The sequence below is a fragment of the Enhydra lutris genome, unplaced genomic scaffold, assembly GCF_002288905.1.
Source record: "Enhydra lutris kenyoni isolate GAN:26980312 unplaced genomic scaffold, ASM228890v2 scaffoldscaffold90, whole genome shotgun sequence".
In the NCBI taxonomy this organism is placed as follows: Eukaryota; Metazoa; Chordata; class Mammalia; order Carnivora; family Mustelidae; genus Enhydra; species Enhydra lutris.
In genome coordinates, this window is record NW_019154174.1 from 2,418,689 (window position 1) to 2,441,648 (window position 22,960).

General features: G+C 40.0%; 1 protein-coding gene across 1 annotated transcript in view; it reads right to left on the reverse strand.

The window, feature by feature from the left end:
• Positions 1 to 561: 561 nt before the first annotated feature.
• LOC111162256 (cytochrome b-c1 complex subunit 2, mitochondrial) overlaps positions 562 to 22,960 on the reverse strand; it is a 26,616-nt gene continuing 4,217 nt past the window's right edge. The window contains exons 5-14 of the mRNA XM_022526539.1: positions 21,323 to 21,379; positions 20,958 to 21,082; positions 18,580 to 18,677; positions 15,407 to 15,464; positions 12,796 to 12,891; positions 12,281 to 12,480; positions 8,881 to 8,961; positions 6,425 to 6,501; positions 2,200 to 2,353; positions 562 to 885 (exon numbers count right to left, since the gene is read on the reverse strand). Coding sequence (XP_022382247.1) covers positions 802 to 885; positions 2,200 to 2,353; positions 6,425 to 6,501; positions 8,881 to 8,961; positions 12,281 to 12,480; positions 12,796 to 12,891; positions 15,407 to 15,464; positions 18,580 to 18,677; positions 20,958 to 21,082; positions 21,323 to 21,379 — 1,030 coding nt within the window. The 3' untranslated portion in view covers positions 562 to 801. The remainder of the gene's footprint in view (positions 886 to 2,199; positions 2,354 to 6,424; positions 6,502 to 8,880; positions 8,962 to 12,280; positions 12,481 to 12,795; positions 12,892 to 15,406; positions 15,465 to 18,579; positions 18,678 to 20,957; positions 21,083 to 21,322; positions 21,380 to 22,960) is intronic.

The window sequence follows — 22,960 nt, forward strand, 5'->3', positions numbered from 1 at the left end:
ACATCATTCACACACTCCCTTCTGAGAAGAACGTCTCATCTTTTACAAAATGCAGCAGAGGAACCCAGGATCAGAATGCATGAACATAGAGAAAATTTCACTTTTTAAGGTAAGTATCACACTTTTATTTAGATACTTCGTTTCTCTTGTTTTGCAAACTTCAGATGCCCTATTTAAAATAAGAGATATATTTTTCTGGCTTGTTCACATAACAATTTTTCCCCCTTTTCATCCCTAAGAAACAAACAGATGAGTGAGAGGGAGAAGATGAGAAAAAAGACAAAACTCGGTGACACAAGTGAAGATAAATCTAACATAAAATGAGGCAGCGGGAACACAGGATATGACTAGGGAATTTATATTTTTAGGAAATAACTTTATTCCAAAAAAGACAGAAAGGGGGTAAAACCCAACTAATTATTCTGACCCAAGAGGACAGATTTTTAAACTGGTTTTATCTCTAAAAGCCATCAATAATTATCTTAATTTTAATAGTTTCTGATGCTTCTGGACTCTATTATTATGTTCCTGTTCTCCTTTACAGCATCTAAAACAAAGATCTCAACATATAATAAATACTTGATTACCAATAGCAAAGATGCAAGAAAAACATTTAAACAGAATGTTTTATTGACTTTAAGTCAGCTGGGGATAATTACCTGTATTTATATGTTAAGACATTTCACCTCATTGAAAAAAAAAAAAAAGATAAATGTTCTATTAGAGATCTTTGACTTTCATGTGTTTGCTGCTCTGGGTTGAGAACATGTTCAGCTCTTCCCTGCAAGATGTGTTTCAGTATTACAACTCATCAACAAAAGGTGTATGGCCCAGATTTCCACTTGCCGCCATTGACTTCTGGCCAGAAACAAACTTCTTTGCAGCCTTTAAACAAACAAAAAAAGAGAGGAAAAATTAACAGAGATAAGAAAATGCATTATCCAGTAGACAAACTTATTTATCCCATTATTTCAAGAGCGTGTAGGACCAGGTATCCTGAGCCAGCAGCTCTGTACTAACCTCTTGTGAAGTTAACTATAGGAGAGGGCTGATGCATTATTTCAGTTTGGGACACTATAAGAAAATAAGCTTGGGTGTTCTGATGCATGTTCCCTCCTATTTGTGACTGAGCAAGTGTGATACTCCAGATCTGAGGGTAGCTGTTAAGGGGGGGTTAGGGAGAACCTCACTGACATTGCAAAATAGGGCAGAGGCGGCCTCAGGCCGGGGAGTACTCTGCTGCTTCTGTATTGTAACAGCAAATAGTCTGAGCCAGTAAAAATATACTGGTAACATAAAAGTCAAACTTTCTCCCACTGTGTTCCTTATGCCACTATTTCAAGACCAGAGGCCGGTCGTTTCGGTGCACTACCACGGGTAGCAGCCCCCGTGTTCTATAAAGCCAACTTTGTCACGGAGACACAGTGCTGGAGGCGGCAGAGGCTGGGCCCCACTTGGCGATCGTACACAAGAGGAGGAGGAAGAGTGTGAAAATGACAAACAGGGGCCAAGTGCTATCGGGCCGGGATTACTACCTTAAAATAACCTGTTTCTTTTTTCTATCCCCACTGTCCCTACGTAAGGTAGAGCTGTCGGTGAGAAGATGGCTGAGACCTCTACAATGCAAGAGGAGTTAACATTTTTAATATAGAAAGAACTGGGGAAAACCCACTGATTTTGGATTTATTCTGTAGTCCATATATTTGTTAGGTACAATAGAGAATACAAAAAGGTATAAGACGTAGTCCTTGCCCTCAAAACAACTGAATCTCACAATAATATATGTTAAAAAAAATACACCAATAGCAGGAGGAATGTCTTCGGCTGAGAAGATGAACGGAAATCCCAAGATGCTGGGGCGTGCAGGACTGGCACGACAGAGTTTATTTCTTGGGAGGAGAATCACATGAAAATCACATGAAATTGCCACTATTCAACTCTTCTTGACCTTTTGGAATTTGAAATGGTTTAATCTATTGGTACTTTAGCTGAATGAGGAAGCTACACACACCGAGCTGACAAGGAAGCCATCTGCAGATGTGATGGGAATGAGCCCCTCCCACCACCACACCAGCCAGGGAGGCACCAAACTTCAGGACAGGGACATACACAGCCCAGTGGAGCTTATGCATGCCTTCTGAGATTGGATCACTAGGGTCAAATTATTTGATGTAGAATCAGAAGTTTTTATTCGCTCACGTTTACGACATCGGCGTCAGCTACGGAGTCTATCTGCTGAAGGACTGTGGCTGGCGGCGTGTATGATCCCGCACCCAGCGCCTGGGACCCGACTTCATCCAGGAACCCCTCAGAAGACTCCACTGACATTAGGTAGCCAGCTTTCAGCTTGTTCCTGTCCAGTAAAAGGTATGTAACTAAGGCAGAAGCAGTTTTATAAGAACAAGGCAATGTGAAAGTATGTTCTCAAACTCAAACCAAATAAAGTATGTTTTCAAACTCAAACATGTTTTGGTAAATACACAAATTAACAGCCCTGAAACCTTACAGGGCTAAAGGCCTCCATTCTGCCTTCAGTTCATCAGTTATGTGATTATTTATTTCGAAAACTGTCAGTATGAGCTTATACTGGAATCCCAACAGACCTCCTTCCGATTTTAGACTAGAACTTAAGACTATCTTAATGTGAAGTTTTGATTAGTGAAGTAATAACTCTTGCCTCCAGTACTTTTCTGGTGATGATTTTAGGTATTTCTATTAAAGCAGAACACCTATGTGGGGTCTTAAACACTGTCTACTTAGCAGAATACTGTGTGCTGATTCTCTTATCTACCTGCATCCCCCAGGCCCATTTCTACACTGAGATTTGTCTCCGTGAGGGTGGGGCGTGACTGAGAAGAAAGATGAGAAGGACAGTAGAGGTCTTACAGTCTTTGCAGCTTAAATACGGCACAAAGCATGAATCTGAAATAAAAATCCAATTTATAATTCTCTCAGAAAGAAAATGGGTGTTCAATAAGGCTCTCGAGTAATTTAACTCTAAAATAAACTATCCTTGTTTGGCACTCTGTAGCAAGACTTGCATTTACACATAATCACAATTTAATGCAGCAATTTTACCACAGTGTCTGCTTAATTTAAAAAAGATTTTACCTCTTTTTTTTTCCCCCCCAAGAGAGGGAGGATGGGGCAGAAGGAGAAGGAAAGAGAGAATCTCAAGCAGGTCCTACATCCAGCACGGAGACAAATGCGGGGCTTGATCTCAGGACCCTGAGATCATGACCTGAGCTGAAACCAAGAGTTGGACGCTTGACCAACTGAGTCACCCTGGTTCCCCAAAGATTTTACCTCTTCACTCTAGGCAACAAACTGATGGCTACCAGAGAGGAGGCGGGTGGGGGGGATGGCTGAGAAAGTGATAGGGATTAAGGAGGGCACTTGCTATGATGAGCACTGGGTGATGTATAGAAGTGTTGAATCACTGTATTGTACTCCTGAAACTAATATTATACTTCATGTTAAGTAACTGGAATTTAAATAAAAATGTAAATTTTTTTTACCTACAGTAAACTTTACCAAGAGATTATTAGTTTGTCCCTTCACAAATGATACCTTACTTTGTTTCTTTCAGTACAGGAAGACTAATAAGAACCTTACAAGAAAAAGTATCAACTCCATCAAAATGGCAGAAAACAAAACATTTCTCAATATTAATAACTGAAATTCTATTTTCTACATGTTGCCGTACCTTATAAAAACTGTGCTACACTGAAGGAAATATATTTTCTTAAATAAATTAGATATGAAACAGATTTTTCTTAAGTAAATCCAGTGTTTCAGTTTATTCTCATCATGTTTTGTTTGTGGTGCAATCATGCAGAACTGCATCCTATTAACCGATCCTTTGTTCCATGTACCTATTACTTAATAAACTGTACTGTACTGTTGAAGAGATGCAATTTTTACTGTGTTCAGTATAACAGAAGTAATAATGTTTTTTTTTTAAGATTTATTTATTTATTTATTTATTTTGACAGACAGAGATCACAAGTAGGCAGAGAAGCAGAGAGAGAGAGAGAGGAGGAAGCAGGCTCCCTGCTGAGCAGAGAGCCCGATGCGGGGCTCGATCCCAGGATCCTGGAATCATGACCTGAGCCGAAGGCAGAGGCTTTAACCCACTGAGCCACCCAGGCGCCCCCAGAAGTAATAATGTTAATGGAACTATTTGAAATGACCAGGAAGTTGTTCCTTCCTGGGTCGTAATTTGCCTGTCATACTTCCTTTGTGGGCAACACTAAACGATCATGAAGACAGTGTGAGTTTCACGATTCACATTTTGAACTGTCCTAAATGGATGGAGTCAAATTTAAGTGTTTTAAAGTGCTGTATGAAAATGCAAGCTGATTTCCAGCTTGGTCCAAATTATGTCTTTTTTGTTAGAGAGACTCGGCAAACTACTGAATGAGAGATGTTGCTGTGAAATGAGAGATGTCCCAGTGAAAACAGTGGGCATTTAAAAACCACCAAGAATCAGACAGGTATTTCAATCTTTTAATCAGATACAGTGATCTGCAGGGTATACCTTCCAAGAACCCCAGTGGATGCCTGAAGCCATGGTTAGTACCGAACCCTATATATACTGTGTGTTTCCTAACATACATACCTATAATTAATTTATAAGTTAGACACAGTAAGAGATTAACAACTAATAATAAAATAGAATAATTGTCCTGCACTGGGCTCCCTGCTCAGCACTCCCACTCCCCCTGCTTGTGTTCCCTCTCACTGTCTCTCTCTGTCAAATAAATAAATAAAACCTTTAAAAAAAATAGAAGAATTGCAACAATATGCTGTAATAAAAGTTAATGTGTGTATGGTCTACCTCTCTAATTTAAAAATAACTTATTGTCCCATACTCACCTTTCTTGTGATGATGTGAGATGATCAAATGCCTATGTGATAAGATGAAGTGAGGTGAGTGATGTAGTTGTGTTGTGACACAGTGTTTGGCTACTAATGACCTTCTGACACATCAGAGGGAGGATGATCTGCTTTCAGACCATGGCTGACCCCAGGTAACTGTGGAAAGCAAAACCACGGATGGTGGGGGGGAGTGGTGGGGGAAACAAGTGGTATTTTTTTTTGGTCTATCATATCAGTAAAGAGGTTAAAAAAAAGAAATTGCCAATGGTTATGGCAGAATAGGCACTCTCATATATTGGTGGTGTGATTATAAACTGGTACAACCTTTCTACACTAGGACTTTGAAATATAAAAATAAACATATAAACACTCACATGTATTTGAACAGACTTTTATGATAATATTTATTATAACTCTTGACTCAGCTGGGAATCTATACCAAGAAGATACTACGAAAAACAAAAATGTTTTAAGACCAAAGATACCTTTTATAGTTTATATTTCCAACTATAGGAAATGTCAAACAAGTATATTTGGATACACCAGTTAATACTGTTTATAACGGATTTTTAGTAATCTGAATAAATGGAAACATCACTATAATGTTAAAAAAAGAGGAATCATTGGTACGGAGTAACAGGTCATTTTTGACCTTTTTATGTGTTTCTTATATTCAAATTTCTACAATAAACATGCTATTAAAGAGGATATAAGGGGGGCGCCTGGATGGCTCAGTGGGTTAAGCCTCTGCCTTCGGCTCGGGTCGTGATCTCAGGGTCCTGGGATCGACCCCCGAGTCCAGCTCTCTTTGCCTGCCTCTCTGCCTATGTGTGATCTCTCTCTCTCAAATAAATAAATTTTTTTTTTAAAAAAAAAGATTTTATTTATTTATTTGACAGACAGAGATCACACGTAGGCAGAGAGGCAGGCAGAGAGAGAGAGAGAGGAGGAAGCAGGCTCCCTGCTGAGCAGAGAGCCTGATGTGGGGCTCAATCCCAGGACCCTGGGATCATGACCCAAGCCAAAGGCAGAGGCTTTAACCCACTGAGCCACCCAGGTGCCCCAATAAATAAATAAATCTTAATTAAAAAAAAAAAAGATGCAAGTATATATAATAATAGTTAATAATTATGTTTAAAATGTATAAAATGGTCAAGAAAATAAGCAAAATATTAACTATCTCTAGGTGGCAGGATGTGGGGGTTTCCCTTTTATTTATTTATTTATTAGTGTGGGTTTTTTTGTTTTTAAATATTTTATTTAGTTGACAGAGATCACAAGTAGGCAGAGAGGCAGGCAGAGAGAGGAGGAAGCAGACTCCCCGCTGAGCAGAAAGCCCGATGCGGGGCTCCATCCCAGGACCCTGGGATCATGACCTGAGCCAAAGGCAGAGCCTTAACCCACTGAGCCACCCAGGTGCCCCTTCCCTTTTCTTTTAAATACTTTTCTGTACCTTTCAATCCTTTTGGGTATATGTCACAACAACAACAAAAAAAACTTGTAAATAGTTGAAACACAAAACACAGTTAATACTGCAACTTACTTGGCAGCTTGGATGTCTGCGTTGGAAAGGTTTCCTTGAGCAATCGTTTTTACTTGGCCATAGGCAGCCTTGATAACCTAGGATAGACAAGAGAAAGCTGGTCATTTCTGATCAGTGCCAGAGACTCCTGAAGTAATCAAATGCTCCTCTACAGAGGTAAAAACGTAAGACGTAATAAGGTTGGTTCCAGAGAAAGAGAACAGTGTCCAATTTGGGATTCTTGCCACTATGTGTTCCTTATTCTTCCAGTGTTCCATGAAGCAGCTGTTTGTACCTTGGAAATGGCCCAAGTAGCAAGCTATGTCATCTTTTTATTCATTTATTTATTTATTTATGGTGGGCAGTAAAGCAAGGTTTATTGAGCGATAGCAAACTTTATTATTGAGTGATAGTACAAAGCTCCAGAAGAGGGAGGAAACCCCAGAGGGTTGTCTGGAGCCAAGCTTTTTAGAAAAATAGTGGCAGCACAGAGAATGCCAGGATGGTTTAGGAAAAGCCATTTCTAATTCCCCATAAAGAATAAATACCTCTAAAATCGCCCCAGACTCTCAAAGCATCATGGAATTAATACTGCTCTCCCTTACTACTCACGAAGAAGAAAGCAGTAATTCACACACAGCTGATTTATAAAGCTTATCCCTGCCTGGGATGTCAGAGTCAAGAAGGAATCAAGTTCCAGTGATGTGGGTGGGCGTTTGGCAAATATTTGTTGGATGTATAAGTTCATAAAACCAGTCCATGATTTTCTCCATCCCAATCTTGGTACCATCCTGGGTCACTGACCGATCCCTATTCAATACCTACGTTCTGGGACCTTCTTTCCCTGCACAGCCACACCCGACTTGGATGTAACCTGAATTTGCCCTCTCTGTGAAATCCTTCATTCCACAACCCCTGGCCTAAGTCTTTAATCACACAATCCTTGTTCCACTTTATCAAGATCTTTGGTTCTTTGAATTGTCTCCTTTTAATCAAGTCCCCTGGCTTCAGTTCTCTGGCCGAGATCCACAAATCACTCCTTCAGTCACCCTCGTCAGTGTGCCCCACTCCCTTGCCATCTGCCCATACTTCTGACCTGTCCACTTTGCAGGCTTCCAACCCTGGATCAACCCTACGACCTGCCCCCTCCACTTTTCCATCAGAAATACTACCGAAGAAAAACTATGAAAGGACTAATATGTGACGATATGTGTAGTAAGCGTTGTACGTGACTACGGTAGGAATCTGTGGTTTCTCCCCTCCAGGAGATACCCCGTTGATGCCCATTCTATATGTATCTAGCCATGCATTTCTCCCAAATCTCGTTATTTTAACTCTCCTACCTTTTCTTACTCTCAAGACATGACAGCCTCCTCCCTCACTGCGATGTACTTCCCCATCTTGCCCCCAGCAGCCTTTGTGTGCAAGGCTAACACAACATGTCCATTTGTACTCTGCACCCCACACGCTCACGATTTTTCAGACCCGATCCATTTATCATTTCCTGTGTTCTGTATCTGCTCCAATCTTTCCCTTCAGTATGAATTCTCTCCCAGCTCAGTCTCTCAGTATAAATTCTCCTAAAACTACTTCCTACCTCCCCTGCAAATATGAGTTCCACCTGCCAATGCCAACCTCACATTTTTTCTCATTCATTCCTGAACACTATAAATTTTAGCTCACTTCTAACACTCTGGTGAAAACTGAAATAATATTACCAGCGATGTCCTGGTTTGCTATAACCACCAAGGCTCTCTGGTAATTAACTGGATGTTAATCCAGAATGGATCAAAATGGTGTTAACCATTCTCTCTTTCCTGGCCTTTTAAAAATACCAGTTTCTCTTCTTCCTTTCTGGGCCATTTCCCCTAGCCGCTTGGTGGGACTCCCCAGGAATTCAAGCTTCAGCCTTCTCCTGCAGTCTTTCACACACAACCCTGACTTCAACACAATCTCTACGTTGAGGACATATATGCTGGCCTTGGTGTCACCTGAGTTCTCAACTGACATGTCCCAGAGAGACAACTCAATGCCACCTGCCCAAACAGAACCAAAATACCTAGGAGACACTTCTTCCCTCTTTCCTGGAAGCATGAATAACCTTTTAATTTTTTTTTAAAGATTTTATTTATTTATTTGATAGAGATCACAAGTAGGCAGAGAGGCAGACGGTGGGGTGGAAGCAGGCAGGGAGGCAGGCTCCCCACTGAGCAGACAGCCCGACGCAGGGCTCGTTCCAAGGACTCTGGGACCATGACCCGAGCTGAAGGCAGAGGCTTTAACCCACTAAGCCAACCAGGCGCCCCATGAATAAACATTTTTAAGTTGGTTCTAGGCAGACACATGGTAATGATATTACACTATACAGAGCTCTGATCAGTCATGGCTTTCAAACACTATTTTTTTTTTTTTTTTTTTACTAAAAACATGTTAATGGAGGAAGAACACTTGTGAGAGTTGGTGAGTTCGCAACTTACATCTCCAGCTGCAGCAGCCTGTGAGATGGTGTAAATCCCAAAGAGTCCAGAATCCGAGTAACTGGCGTTAAAAGCGGAAACCTGAAATATAACGAAATTTTACTGTATGTCATTTTACCAGGGAAAACAGGGCCCAATTTCCCACACAGACAAAAACCTGGGACCTTCCCGGTACAAGCGAAAGAGATGAATTACGATTCCATGTAAGCAGTTCTGGCAAGGACTGCAGTGTTTCGGATTCGGGTTACTTCTTTCAAAACCATAATGGTTTTAACATTTTTCACTTAAATCTTTCTAAAACAGACTGCTTGCTTTACTTTTTTGCTGGGTATTTTCTAACGTTCTTTGATGATTAAAGGTTAACGTAAACATTTATTTGTGAACAGTATTATCACAGCTGCAGGATGGCTGAGTGGTACAAACTGTGAGCTTTGGTATCAGACAAGCCTACTGTGTTCCCTCTGCTAGTGCTGGGGACCTCTTGTTTTGCAAATTCACTTACACTTCTCCTACAGACTAAAGTCAAAGGGTTGGGGGAAAATGGTCAGTAGACGTTATCAGACATCCAAGGTAGCCGCAAGTTCAGCCTCAGGACTGGGTATTGCTGACTGCAGTCTAAGCAGAGTGTTAAGCTCCCTAAGGTGAACACGAATGCTCAGTGTTGTGTTTCCCAGTGTTTATGTGGATGCTTTACAAAAAGATCACCCAGGCTGTTTTTAAAAATACAGACTTTCAAGTTCCTGTAACAGATTTACTCAATCAGATCCCCATAGATGCAATCTGGAAAGCCGCATTTCAAAAATAATTCCAGGTGATTCCTATGCATGTTAAAGTTGGAGAACCACTGGCTTAGCCCATAGAAAGCATAAGAAGAAATGCCCTTTAATGATTTGAAGTTTAATTACGATTTTGAGACGATCCTATTCATACCTCAAATTTCTGGCCAAATGCTAAAGTAGGAATTTCCATTAAATTACATCACTGATCAGAACTGAACTGCAGCCACCCAAAAGCATCATTAACATTCAGTGGTAAAGAGAAGCATGAAGAAAACAGTAGCATGAGCAAGGAAAGAGGAAACATAGAGGGGATTTAAAAAGCAGCAGCTAGGGGCGCCTGGGTGGCTCAGTGGGTTAAGCCTCTGCCTTCGGCTCAGGTCATGATCCCAGGGTCCTGGGATCGAGCCCCACATCGGGCTCTCTGCTCAGCGGGGAGCCTGCTTCCCCCTCTCTCTCTGCCTGCTGCTCTGCCTACTTGTGATCTCTGTCAAATAAATAAATAAATAAAATCTTAAAAAAAAAAAAAAAGCAGCAGCTAAATTTAATGTAGGACTAATTTAAGAGAACTGTTTTCAAACTATGCTCCAGGGAACTCCAAGATTCTACAGAGAAAATTCCAAGGCATTCAGTGTCAAGTAAACATTAAAAAATTTCTTTAAAAGTGAACATTTTTGTGTTCAGCATTGCAGCTGGGAAACTGTATGGGATGAAAAAGATTCCCCTGCTTAAAAAAAAAAAAGTTTGAAAACCATCATTTAAGAGAGAAAAACCCTCTAAAAGCCTTAGATACGGGAGAACCATTTTAGATTTCTATTTTTTTTTTAAAGGTTTTATTTACTTATTTGACAGTCGTAGATCACAAGTAGGTAGAGAAGGAGGCAGAGAGAGAGGAGAAAGCAAGCTCCGTGCCGAGCAGAGAGTCCGACGCAGGGCTTGATTCCAGGACTCCGGGATCATGACCCAAGCCGAAGAGAGAGGCTTTAACCGACTGAGCCACCTAGGCAACCCCCATTTTAGATTTCTAAATCAACATGACCATATATAATGAACTTTGCTCAAACCAAAAGCCTGATTTCTGGCCTGAAACACACAAATGCACCATACATCTGTTTTGTGAATGAGTAGCCTACAGGAAAATCAGGTTGTCCTTAAAATAATGATCAGTGCCCCTACTCCCTATATTCCTTTACAATAAAACTTTTGATTCCTGCCTGTATGCTAATCTATAAATCTTTTGAGCTTTTACAAAATGTAAAAAAGTAAATAATCCTATAAAAACTGTTCATCCTCCAGAGCCTTTCTTCCCTGTGAAGAGCATGTTCCCAGGAGCGCCTGGGTGGCTCAGTGGGTTAAAGCCTCTGCCTTCGGCTCAGGTCATGATCCCAGGGCCCTGGGATCAAGCCCCGCATTGGGCTCTCTGGTCAGAAGGGAGCCTGATTCCACCTCTCTCTGCCTGCCTCTCTGCCTACTTGTAATCTCTGTCAAATAAATAAAAAAATCCTTAAAAAACAACAACAAACAAACAAAGGGCATGTTTCCTGGGCAGCTGTCCTGACTTGGGCTCTAATAAAACTCTTTCCTACTTTTAGAAATTCTGTAAGTTTTGTTCATTTTGGATTGACAGTATTAAACAGAGGAATGAAAGAGGGGTTGACTTTATTTCTACTCTTCACAGTCAAATGGCCAAAGACTACCTACTTGTGCCATGTACTGTTATAAAATCATGAACAATATTTAATCCTATAATGTAGTATATTTGTTGCCTTTTAAAGGTTTACCATTGAAGGTCATGTGGGGTATTACATTGGGCAAACAATGGACACTCATTAAAGCAGTCTGCTCGCCGACACTTTTTATTCTTTTAAGTATCATTATTTTGAAAGCTTTAGCTCTTTACTCACTGTCATAAAAAGTGTGTTCTAGAGTAACAGCTTTTTGTTCCATCATTTTCCTTTTTCTTTTTAAAGATTTTATCTGAGAGCGAGCAAGCGAGTGCACACTTGCACAAGCAGGGGGAGCGGCAGGCAGAGCAGGGTCCCCAGTGAGCAGGGAGCCTGATGCAGGGCTGGATCTCAGGACTCTGGTCATCCTGACCTGAGCCGAAGGCAGACACTGAACTGACTGAGCCACCCTGGCGCCCCTCATTTCTTTCTTTACTTAATCTCAAACCGGAGGGATGGGTGTGTAAACAATTTCTCAGTGTACATGCCGTACATTCGGTTGGAAAACATGAAGAGGAATGAAATTCATGAAATAGCCACAATAACACAAGAGGAAAAAAGAAAATCCAGAAAAAAAGACTAACTAGAATCTAGGAAAATGTTTAATATCTGAAACTTTATTCTAAAGGGCACTGAAGGATGAATTTCTGATTTTTTAAGCATTCCCCTCTTTCTATACTAGAATAACTGAAAAGACAGTAAGTAAGTTTTTTAAGTAACTTACAGTAAGTAAGTTTTTTCTTAGACCCTAAGGAACTAAACTCAAGCCGGGCTATCTCTTCAATTTTATGAAGATTTTCTTGGTGTTCACCTTAAATTTTAAAAGCAGATCAAGAGGACTACACAATACATACGGAGCCTTTACAAACAAAAGGACAGATGCTGACTATTCAGACTCACATCAAATGGCTGGTGAACTCCCTTGGCAACAGCCTGGTACAGAGAGCTGGTGGGATTGCTGCCCCTCTTGACATGTGGTCCGGCACCAAGAACATACTGGAGAACACTAAATGCATTTGCTTCCGCACTTCCTGTGGCAGCACTTTCAGCTACCAGAGCAGCGTGAACAAGACTGTCTCCATTCTGCTCTCGGATTTCACCTGTGCCAAGCAAGGAGAGAGTGAGGAAGAAAGAGGTTTGGTCACCATCGGCTTTATTCTTCCGTATTCTCTACGACACAGTATTAACCCAGTAAGATTAAGGTTTTCTGTGGCCTGGTGCTCCCAGCATACGGTCTTGCTCTCCCCGCAACACACACACAAAACATGTTTAATATACAACACCCAAGCAATCTAATCCCTTCCTTCCACACGGAATCTGTTTGGTGGTAAGTGATCAGGCCTATCCTACTCCGATACACGACTCTGATGGGACACGTCCTTCTGATAAACCGGCCCTAACAACAAAATGCTTACCTCCACGGTACTTGGCCTTCGTACCAGGTAAACCAAGCCCACCCCTCATGTTGAGAAACTGTTCTGCAACTTGCTTTAGAACAGGGTGACTCACACCTATTTCAATAGAAACAAAACAGAGCTAGAACCGTAATTTTTAAAATACAAATTGTAAAACATCTGTTTTAAAAATAATATGGGATTATACAATTCAAGTAATTACAGAACCAGTAAAGAAAACAAGAGTCCCCCATTGCCATGCTACTCTCCCAGAGATTCCATTTATAGTTCACTAATACATACTCATCTAGAACTTTTGTCTATACTTGTATGAATATCATCCTCATTTTCTTTTCTTTTTAAAATGGTGTTATTCTATTTATATTGTTTCTAACTTGTCTTTCATAATTTATATCTGAGTGTTCTAGAGCAAACATTTAACAGCTATAAAGAATTCCATTATATAGATATACTATCATTTATTTAATAAGTCCCTTCTTGATGGACATTAGCATGTTTCCAATCATTGGCTATTAAAACAATACTGCACTGTGCATCAAAGAACACTTTTTTTTTTTTTTTTTTTGCTAAATTGAAAATCAATTAACATAGTGTATTATTACTTCCAGGAGTAGTTTAGTGATTCATGAGTTACACGTAACACCCAGTGCTCATTACATCATGTGCCCTCCTTAATGCCACCACCCAGTTACCCCATCCTCCTTCCCACTTCCCCTCCAGCAACCCTCAGTTTGTTTCCTACAGTTAAAGACTCTCTTTTGGTTTGTCTTCCTCTATGATTTTGTCTTTTAGTTTTCCTTCCCTTCCCCTATGTTCATCTGTTTTCTTAAATTCCACCTATGAGTGAAATCATTTGATAATTGCCTTTTTCTGACGGACTTATTTCACTTAGCATAATACCCTCTAGTTTCACCCACATTGTTGCAAATGGCAAGATTTCATTCTTTTTTGATGACTGAGTAGTATTCCACTATATGTATATATACCACATCTAAGAACACTTTCAAGAGTGAAATGGACCTACAGACTGGGAAAAAAATGCTTGCAAATGATGTATCTGATGAGGATTTAGTATCCAAGTACATAAAAAACTCTTACAATTCAAAAATAATAAAAAACCAACCCAATCGAAAAATGGGCAAAGGACTTGAACAGACATCTCTCCAAAGAAGATATACAAATGCCCCAAAAGCACAAAAAGATGTTCAACGTCATTAGTTCTTAGGGAGACACAAATGGAATGAGATAGCACTTCACAGACGCTAGGATGGCCATCACCAAAAAGGTAACAGTAAGTGCTGGTGATGAAGTGGAGATACTAGAACCCCTGTGCGTCGGGCAGGGGGTGGGGGTGGGGGATGTCAAGTGTTTCAACTGCGTCAGACAACAGTTACCACAGGTCTTGGCAATTTTATTTATGATATACCCTGAAGAAGGAACAGGTTAGAACCACCTGGTTCTAACTAAAACGTATATATGAATGTTTTTATTTACAACAGCCAAAAGCTGAAAACAACTCAAATGCCCAAGTGATGAACAGATGAATGAAAAGTGGTAATTGAGTATTTTAGCCAGAAAAGGGAAGTGAACATTGGCATGTGCTACAGTATGGATGGACTCCAAAAAGATGCCAAGTGAGAAGTCAGTTATAAAAGGCCATATACTGTAGAATTCCATTTACATGAAATGTTGGGAGAGTCAACTCTATAGAGACAGGAAGGAGATTGGTTGCCAGGGGCAGGGAGGAGGTGGAATAAGGAGTGACTATAATGAATACAGGGTTTTGGGGGGGTTGATGAAAATGTTCTGAAATTAGATAGTGGTAATAGTTGTAACACCCGCTGAACAGAATAAAACTCATGGAACCGTATACTTTAAAAAGGTGGATTTTATGGTGTTTGAATTGCACCTCAATTATGTGATTATTTACAAAACCAATGAACCAAAAAACAATACTGCAAATAATATCTTGGCGCAATTATTTTGTAAACCTGACCAAGTGTTTCTGTAAGATAAATCCCTAAAAACAAAATCGCTAGGTCTAAACGTATCAATATTTAAAATTTTAATATATTTAAAGAGACCTCCAAAAATATACGACTTTCTATTCCCACCAACAATTTTTGGGAATGCTTAATTTCTCCATACCCTGGTTAATACTGGGCAGTATCAATCTTTCAATTTTTGCCAATCTCATGGGTTAAAATTTTAACTATCAGGCAAGGCTCTCTTTTACAATAACTGGCTACACACATATACACACACATTTTCCCCATGAATTATTTGTGCCCTTCACCTATTTTCAATTACATTATACTTCTTTAAAACAAAAAACTTGTAAAAGCACTTTGCTTAGAGAAATTTGCCCTTTATCATAGATTTTTCAAATACTCTAATAAACTCAAAGCCAGTAGTTTACATAGTTAAGTATTGGAATTCTGCTTACTAACACAAAACAACCTACCAATTAAGATCCTATCACACAGTGCCCGTCTGACATCAACAGAGGACTGAGTTATCAAATACGGTTCAATCCTGTGCTCACATAACTATAGCTTAAAAAGACTACTCTTAAAGAAACAGACTGACATGCAAGCAATTCCCAACTTACCAAGTCCAATCAAAGCCATTCTCGCACTTGTGAAATGGTTCTGAACAAAGTAATGCAACTGAGAAAATTAAGAACATTTTGTGAGGTTACGTTGGTATAGATACAAAAAGCTGTAAAAAATTAAAACTGCAGGGCGACAGAAAATACTCAGGCTTAAAAGCTACTGTAGTGAGCTACAGACTATCTAGTGCTGAATTATACTGCTTTTATTTTTTTAAACTATTGATTAAAAGAACTAGAACTTAATGTGGTAATGGTTACATGATGGTGAATATAGTGAAAACTACTGAATTGTGTGCTTTGCTTTTTTCTTTTTGATTTTCTTTATTTTACACACAGAGAGAGAGAGAGAGAGCGAGCACGCATGCCCATGAGTTGGGGGAGGGAGGGAGAGAATCTCAAGAAGGGTCCATGTCCTGTGTAGAGCCTGACATGGGGCTCAATCTTATGACCCTGAGATCATGACTTGAGCTGAAACCAAGAGTCGGACACTTAACTGACTGAGCCACCCAGATGCCCCTAAATTGTACACTTTATGTAGGTGACCTGTATGACATGTGAATTGTATCTCAGTAAAGCTATAGTGGAAAAAAAAAAAAAAAGGATTAAAAAACGACCTAAAGAGGCACCTGGGTGGCTAAGTGGGTTAAGCCTCTGCCTTCAGCTCAGGTCATGATCTCAGGGTCCTGGGATTGGGCCCTGCATCCGGCTTTCTGCTCAGCAGGGAGCCTGCTTCCCCCTCTTTCTCTGCCTGCCTCTCTGCCCACTTGTGATCTCTATCTTTGTCAAATAAATAAATAAAATATTAAAAAAAAAAAAAAAGTCCTGAAAAAAAAAAAAAGGACATACTGGCCTGAATTTGAAAAAAATGAGACTAAGCTTATGACTTTTATTATGTGATTTTAGCAGACGTGAAGCAGATTTCTTTTGTCTTTGTATAGATTAAAAAAAAAAGTACTATTAACATTTTTTTTTAAAAAATTAACATTTTATAGTAGTCCTAAAACCTATCCTCAATAGGAGGACTGTTGCTCCCAAGGAGTGAAAATTGGCCCTCGGGGAAGAAAAACATTTTACTCCTTTTATTTATAAAACAAATATATAGGGGCGCCTGGGTGGCTCAGTGGGTTAAAGCCTCTGCTTTCGGCTCGGGTCATGGTCCCGGGGTCCTGGGATCGAGCCCCGCATCGGGCTCTCTGCTCAGTGGGGAGCCTGCTTCCTCCTCTCTCCCTGCCTGCTTCTCTGCCTACTTGTGATCTCTGTCTGTCAAATAAATAAATAAAATCTTAAAAAAAAAAAAACCAAATATATATACATGTACATATGGAAACAGACAGACAGTGTGTCTGACATTAAAAATTCACTCTGAGCCAGAGTACAAAAATTGGCTGAAAAGGTTCCTAGGTAATGGGTCATAATGTTGAGAATCGTTAGGCTAAGGTAATGCAACTGAATCACGTTACCAGAATTTGTATCCTAAAGTGAATGGTGCCTACATCTCTTGAGTCCGTGTGGAATCACATTTTTTTCCCCTACTCAATGCTGCCATCACTCAAAGAATTCTAGTAACAATTTCTTTAGAATTTCCTTTAGACCAAGGACATATTTAAAAATGCTAGTAACTTTGAGGTAATCATGGTTAATATCTTAGTATCTTCCCAGCATGGATACACACACACCTTATTTTCTAAAAATTGAGATCCTGTGGTATATCCTATTCATAAATTATGTTTTCTACCCTGAAAATATGCTACGGAATTTTTCCCTGTCAGTATTTTTGAATGGCTGAATAGTATTCCATTCCACAGATACTTAGTAAGTTACTTAACTAGTCCCCTAAAGTTGGGTATTTAACTTGTGTCTAATTTTTCACAATTAAAAGCAATGCTACAGCAGACATCCTGGTGGACAAATATTTTGCTATGCATACTCTTTAGCTACCTCAATAATGTATCTTCACATGGGTGATTTTGATGTCTGAAAAATTTCAAAACTCATGAGAGGCCAGTCTTATAAAAAATGTTCACTGTTCAGGTTGAATGATATCAGTTGTAATTTTTTAAAAGTGCCATAAGAATGCTAGGCATTAAACTGTTGATTGATAAAGTGAAGAGTTTTCTAACCAGGAAATAAAAGAGTAAAGGGATAGGATATACAGTTCAGTTTTCTCTAGTGCGTAACCAGAAATGAAATGAGAATAAAACCCTAACTTCTGAATCATAGACACACTTTGCAAGTATTGATAATTTCCAATTTTTCTTTTAACGTTTTTGATAAAACATTTTCTTTGCAGGATGTAGGAGTAGGAAATTAAGATTATGTACATGCACCTGTACTTGTAGGAGATACACTTTGACATTGAATGTTTCACATTTTAGATGTGAAGTTTTATGTTACATATATGGCTATGATATATATGTAAAAAAGTAAGCAAAGCAAAGTAAGGCCAGGTGCTGAAGGAGGCCAGTAAGCTAGTGAGCAGCCTGACGACGGATGGGGAGGTGACGTGGGTTCATTCCTACCTGCATACTGAGCTGTTAAAGGAAGACTTTTGGTCAAAAGATGAAATTTAAAATGTAAATACTGTTTAAAAAAGATAAATATACACAGAAAAAGGTTCAGAAGAAAACATACCCAGGCATTAACATTCAGTGCCTTTAGGTATGGGAGATTCTTTTTTTTTTTTTTTTTAAAGATTTTATTTATTTATTTGACAGAGAGAGATCACAAGTAGACGGAGAGGCAGGCAGAGAGAGAGAGAGAGAGGGAAGCAGGCTTCCTGCTGAGCAGAGAGCCCGATGCGGGACTCGATCCCAGGACCCTGAGATCATGACCCGAGCCGAAGGCAGCGGCCCAACCCACTGAGCCACCCAGGCGCCCCTTTTTTTTTTTGTGTGTGAGATTCTTTTTTTTTGGCTTGCACTCGTTTTCTGAAATGAACATGTCCCTTTTGTGAGAAAAACTTCTTTTAGTAAAAGCTGTAAAAGTTGTTCAGATAGATTTCAGTTAAAAAGGCAAGCTGATGGAAAAATAAAAAAATAAAGCCACCAGGTGAATTTTTAAAATTTGAAGATAAAAAGAAAAATTAACAAACAAACCTAAAATGGCAGATGAATGTCCAATTTAGTGTGAAAACAAGCACATTTTAAAATGTAATATGCTTTTATCAGTACCTCATCTGGTGTCACTTTTCCAATCCTATAATCAGGACAATACAGAGAATTGGCCAAGGCATTTCGGTAAGCCGCAGCATGCAGATTTTCAAGGACATCTGTAAAATAAGAAAAGAACTTTTTGCGGAAAAGTAATTCAAATAAGACAATGTTTTCTGAACCTGGAAAGCAACTAGACTATACAATTTTGGTCACCTTATGGCATTCAAATGTCATGAGAGCTTGAAATTTAAAAGTCGGCCTGCTGAATGTGCTGAGAAAAGTAAGAAATTATATATAACAGCAGCTTCTACATACCAGGGCTCACCTGACCACTTCTCTAACTTTAATCTACCTGATATCATCTGGAGAGTATAATGGCCTGGGTTTCAAGTCTGAATCCAGTTATAGTTCTGCCACCAATGTACCGTGTGACCTTAGGAAAGTCATTTACCTTGAAGTTACTCCTATGGTCGCTAAGTAATGAGGAGGTGTCAGGTTAAGAAGATATATGGAGGGGCAACTGGGTGGCTCAGTGGGTTAAAGCCTCTGCCTTCGGCTCAGGTCATGATCCCAGGGTCCTGGGATCGAGGCCCGCATCCCTGCTGAGCAGAGAGCCTGCTTCCTCCTCTCTCTGCCTGCCTCTCTGCCTACTTGTGATCTCTGTCAAATAACTAAAAAAAAAATCTTAAAAAAAAAAAAAAAAAAAAAAGATATATGGAAGTGCCAGTGTTAAGTCCTATTGCTAGCTTGCGGAGGTCAGAGTGTACTCCTCGCTGGAGCACGAACACTGTCCCTGCTTCCCGTTTCAGTCAGTGCCTTTGCTCATTACTTGGGCAACCACCCTATGCCAGAACTGTTAGGTGCTGGAAATACAGAGATGAGTAAGACGAAATAAATGCCTGCCCTCAATATGTTGAGAGGGAAAATGGTGAAATTAGGCATGACGGGTGTACTAGAGCAAAAGAGCAGCAGGGGTGCAAGGGAAGGGCGGTGGGAATTGGAAAGAAGTAACAAGTAAAATCTGGAATGAGTCTTACAGAATGGGTAGGTGTTTACTAGGAGAGTGATTAGGGAGTGGCATTTCAGGCAGAGAAAACAGACAAAGGCTTAAAGTATGACAATGGATTCCAAGGGAAATTACAGCTGGGAAGGGAAGAAGGTAGCGCAAGAGGCAAGAGAGGTGGGGAGGAGCCAGACTGTGGAAGTTAACATACATGCTAAGTTGAAGAGTTTGAACTTCGTCCCACAGACAGTAAGAAAGCTTTTAAGGATTTTCACATTGGAAGGTTTGCTGTAACGGCAATGTGGTAGACGGACTAAAGATGTGGACTTGGGGACAGAGAGCAGCCAGGAGATGGCAGTAACTATCCAGGCAGAAAGGCTGAGGGCTGGAGCCTCATTGCTAACAGCAGGGAAGAAGTCACTACTGACACATAAGTCATCTCTTCTACAATTCGTTATTTCTTTGGTGGAGGTCCAGAGTCAGGAAGATCATACTCCTTTGTAAAACAAAGTATCACCATGAAATAATATTAGCTAGCATCAACCAAGCTCTCACTTTGCTCCAGACTCTTGAAAGGCTTGCATTCTGGTTGAGGCCCATCCCACGCAGGGTCCCTGCAGCTGGTCACCTATTCATACCTGAGTGGCCCACCTGCAAACCTCGGCTCCTCCTGAAGTTGTAGGACTTCTAAGAGCCAGGGGTGCTTATTTAATAATTTGTTTTGCTAGGCATACTTGTCAAGATTATATATTTAACATTACATAAACACAAAATATGAACACCAAGAAAGGTCTTATTTTTTAAAAAATTAGAGTGTTTGCTTTGGAAAGATCCAGTAAAGGTAAGTGGCTAAACAGTAATACCAGCAGCAACCATGAACTGTTGCTGGGCTTGGTATCAACAAACTGTTGAAAAAACACCGTATTCTAAATTCTGAAACAGGGATTCTATAATTAACTTACATCCTATCAAAGATGAAAAACAATCAACAATATGAATGTGTAGAAACACTGGAATAATAGTTAAGAAACCAGACCGGTTTTGGAAAAGGCAGTTTTAAACGCAAGCAGAGAAAAATTTCAATGGCAATTTCTTTCCTCTACAAACTGATCATCTCAAAAACCCAAATATCTTTTTTTTTTTAAACAAGATTTCATTTATTTATTTGGCAGAGAGAGAGAAAGCACGCGCACAAGCAGGGGAAGCAGCAGAGGGAGAGGGAGAAGCACGCTCCCTGCTGTGCAGGAAGCTCCATGTGGGGCTTGACCCCAGGACCCCAGGATCATGCATGACCAAAGCCGAAGGCAGACGTGAAACCGACTGAGCCACCCAGGCGCCCCTCAAAAACCCAGTATCTTAGAAGCAAGTGAACGGGATCTGAAAATGTACTTACGAGCCTGTGGATTCTGAAAAGCTACAGCTTTGTCAGTCCTTAGCTGAGACTGAAGGGCAGCCACTTCCCAACGACGAAATTCTGGTGATGTGGTGACATTGAGCAGGAACTCCATTAGAATATCACTACAGAAGACATCAAGAGGAGAGCTTCGAGTCAAAAATTTAAAACCAATGTCCATGCAACGTAAACGTAATGTTCTCGGTATTAAGTTTTAGGCCTTGTGATAAGCACAATGTTCTACATTTCTGAGCAAGAACCCAAAACCAAAATCAGAGGTCATAAGGCAACATTAAAAAAGACGACACCTGAGCAGCTACGTGTTTCTTTAAAAGCAGGTGTCGTCAACCCATGCAGGTACTTACACATGGTCCCGCAGGCATTCCACAGTGTAGGCCATGCTTTCCCTGGTTGAAGTCACACTGCATCAGAAACAAATTACGGTGAAGTATCTAAATCAGAATAAGCTTTCCTTACATCTTTGTTAACCAATTCCTTTGGAAAAATTATTTTGAAGTATAAAAATACACATATGCATCGACTAAAATATACAATATTTAAGATTTTAAGGAAGGCAACCTTGACATGTTACACATGGATGCACCTTGAAGACATTATGCTAAGTGAAGTAAATCAGTCTTGGAAGAACAAATAACGTGATTCCACTTTCAGGATGAACCTAGAAAAGTCAAAATGATAGAACGTAGAATGGTCACTGTAGGGGGTTGCCGGAAGAGAGTGGGGAGTTTCTGTTTAATAGCTAGAGTTTCAGTTGAGGGACATAAAAAACATCATGGAGATGGATGGTAGAGATGGTTTCTTTTTTAAAATTTTTTTTAAGATTTTATTTATTTATTTGACAAGACAAGGGATCACAGGTGGGCAGAGAGGCCGGTATAGAGAGAGGAAGGGAAGCAGGCTCCCTGATGAGCTGAGAGTCTGATGTGGGGCTTGATCCCAGGACCCTAGGATCACGACCTGAGCCAAAAGCAGCCGTTTAACCGCCTGAGGCTCCCAGGCACTCCCCCTGCTTTTTTTAAAGTTAGCACTACATATTATTATTTTTTAAAAACTCATACCTTAAAAAACATCTTGTTTTTCCACAAAATATTTAACTGGAATAATCTAGTTCATCCCTTAACTGCTATGTCCTGGGCTCATCACATCACTAGATCAGACTTTACTTATCCCATTTCCCTGAAGATGGCATTTAAATTATTTCCAGGCTTGGGCGCCTGGGTGGCTCAGTGGGTTAAGCCGCTGCCTTCCGCTCAGATCATGATCTCAGGGCCCTGGGATCAAGTCCCTCGTCAGGCTCTATGCTCAGCAGGGAGCCTGCTTCCTCCTCTCTCTCCCCGCCTGCCTCTCTGTCTACTTGTGATCTCTCTCTGTCAAATAAATAAATAAAATCTTTAAAAAAATAAAATAAAATAAAAAAATAAATTATTTCCAGGCTTTATAAAAATAAACAGTATCTTTGCCCAGGTGGATTAACAACTTAATTTGCAAGATAGGCTCCTTTTCAATATTACTAGATTTTCCTTGATTCTTTTCTACGTAGTTGTATCAATTTATTCCACTAATTGTAGAAAAGATTCTCCCTCGTAACACAGCCAACACGATATGTCAGTCTGACGCGTAACGGCATCGCGTCATGATTATAAGTAAAGATCAGTGTTTCCGGCTTCTGCCTCTGGGAATAGACTGTTCCTAGACTTTGTCCATCCATTTGCTATTTGCTTGTCTTCCAATTTTAGTTCTTTATTTTTTCCAAACAACCTTTTCTATGTTAGGTATGTTGCAAAACTTACTGCCAGTTACTTGAATTTTCACTTTAAGGCATAAAGATGATTTACATTTTGATGTAGTTAAATTCAGTAGCCTTCTTCTTCTTCTTCTTTTTTTTTTTTTTTTTTAAGATTTTATTTATTTATTTGACAGAGAGATCACAAGTAGGCAGAGAGGCAGGCAGAGAGAGAGAGGAGGAAGCAGGCTTCCTGCTG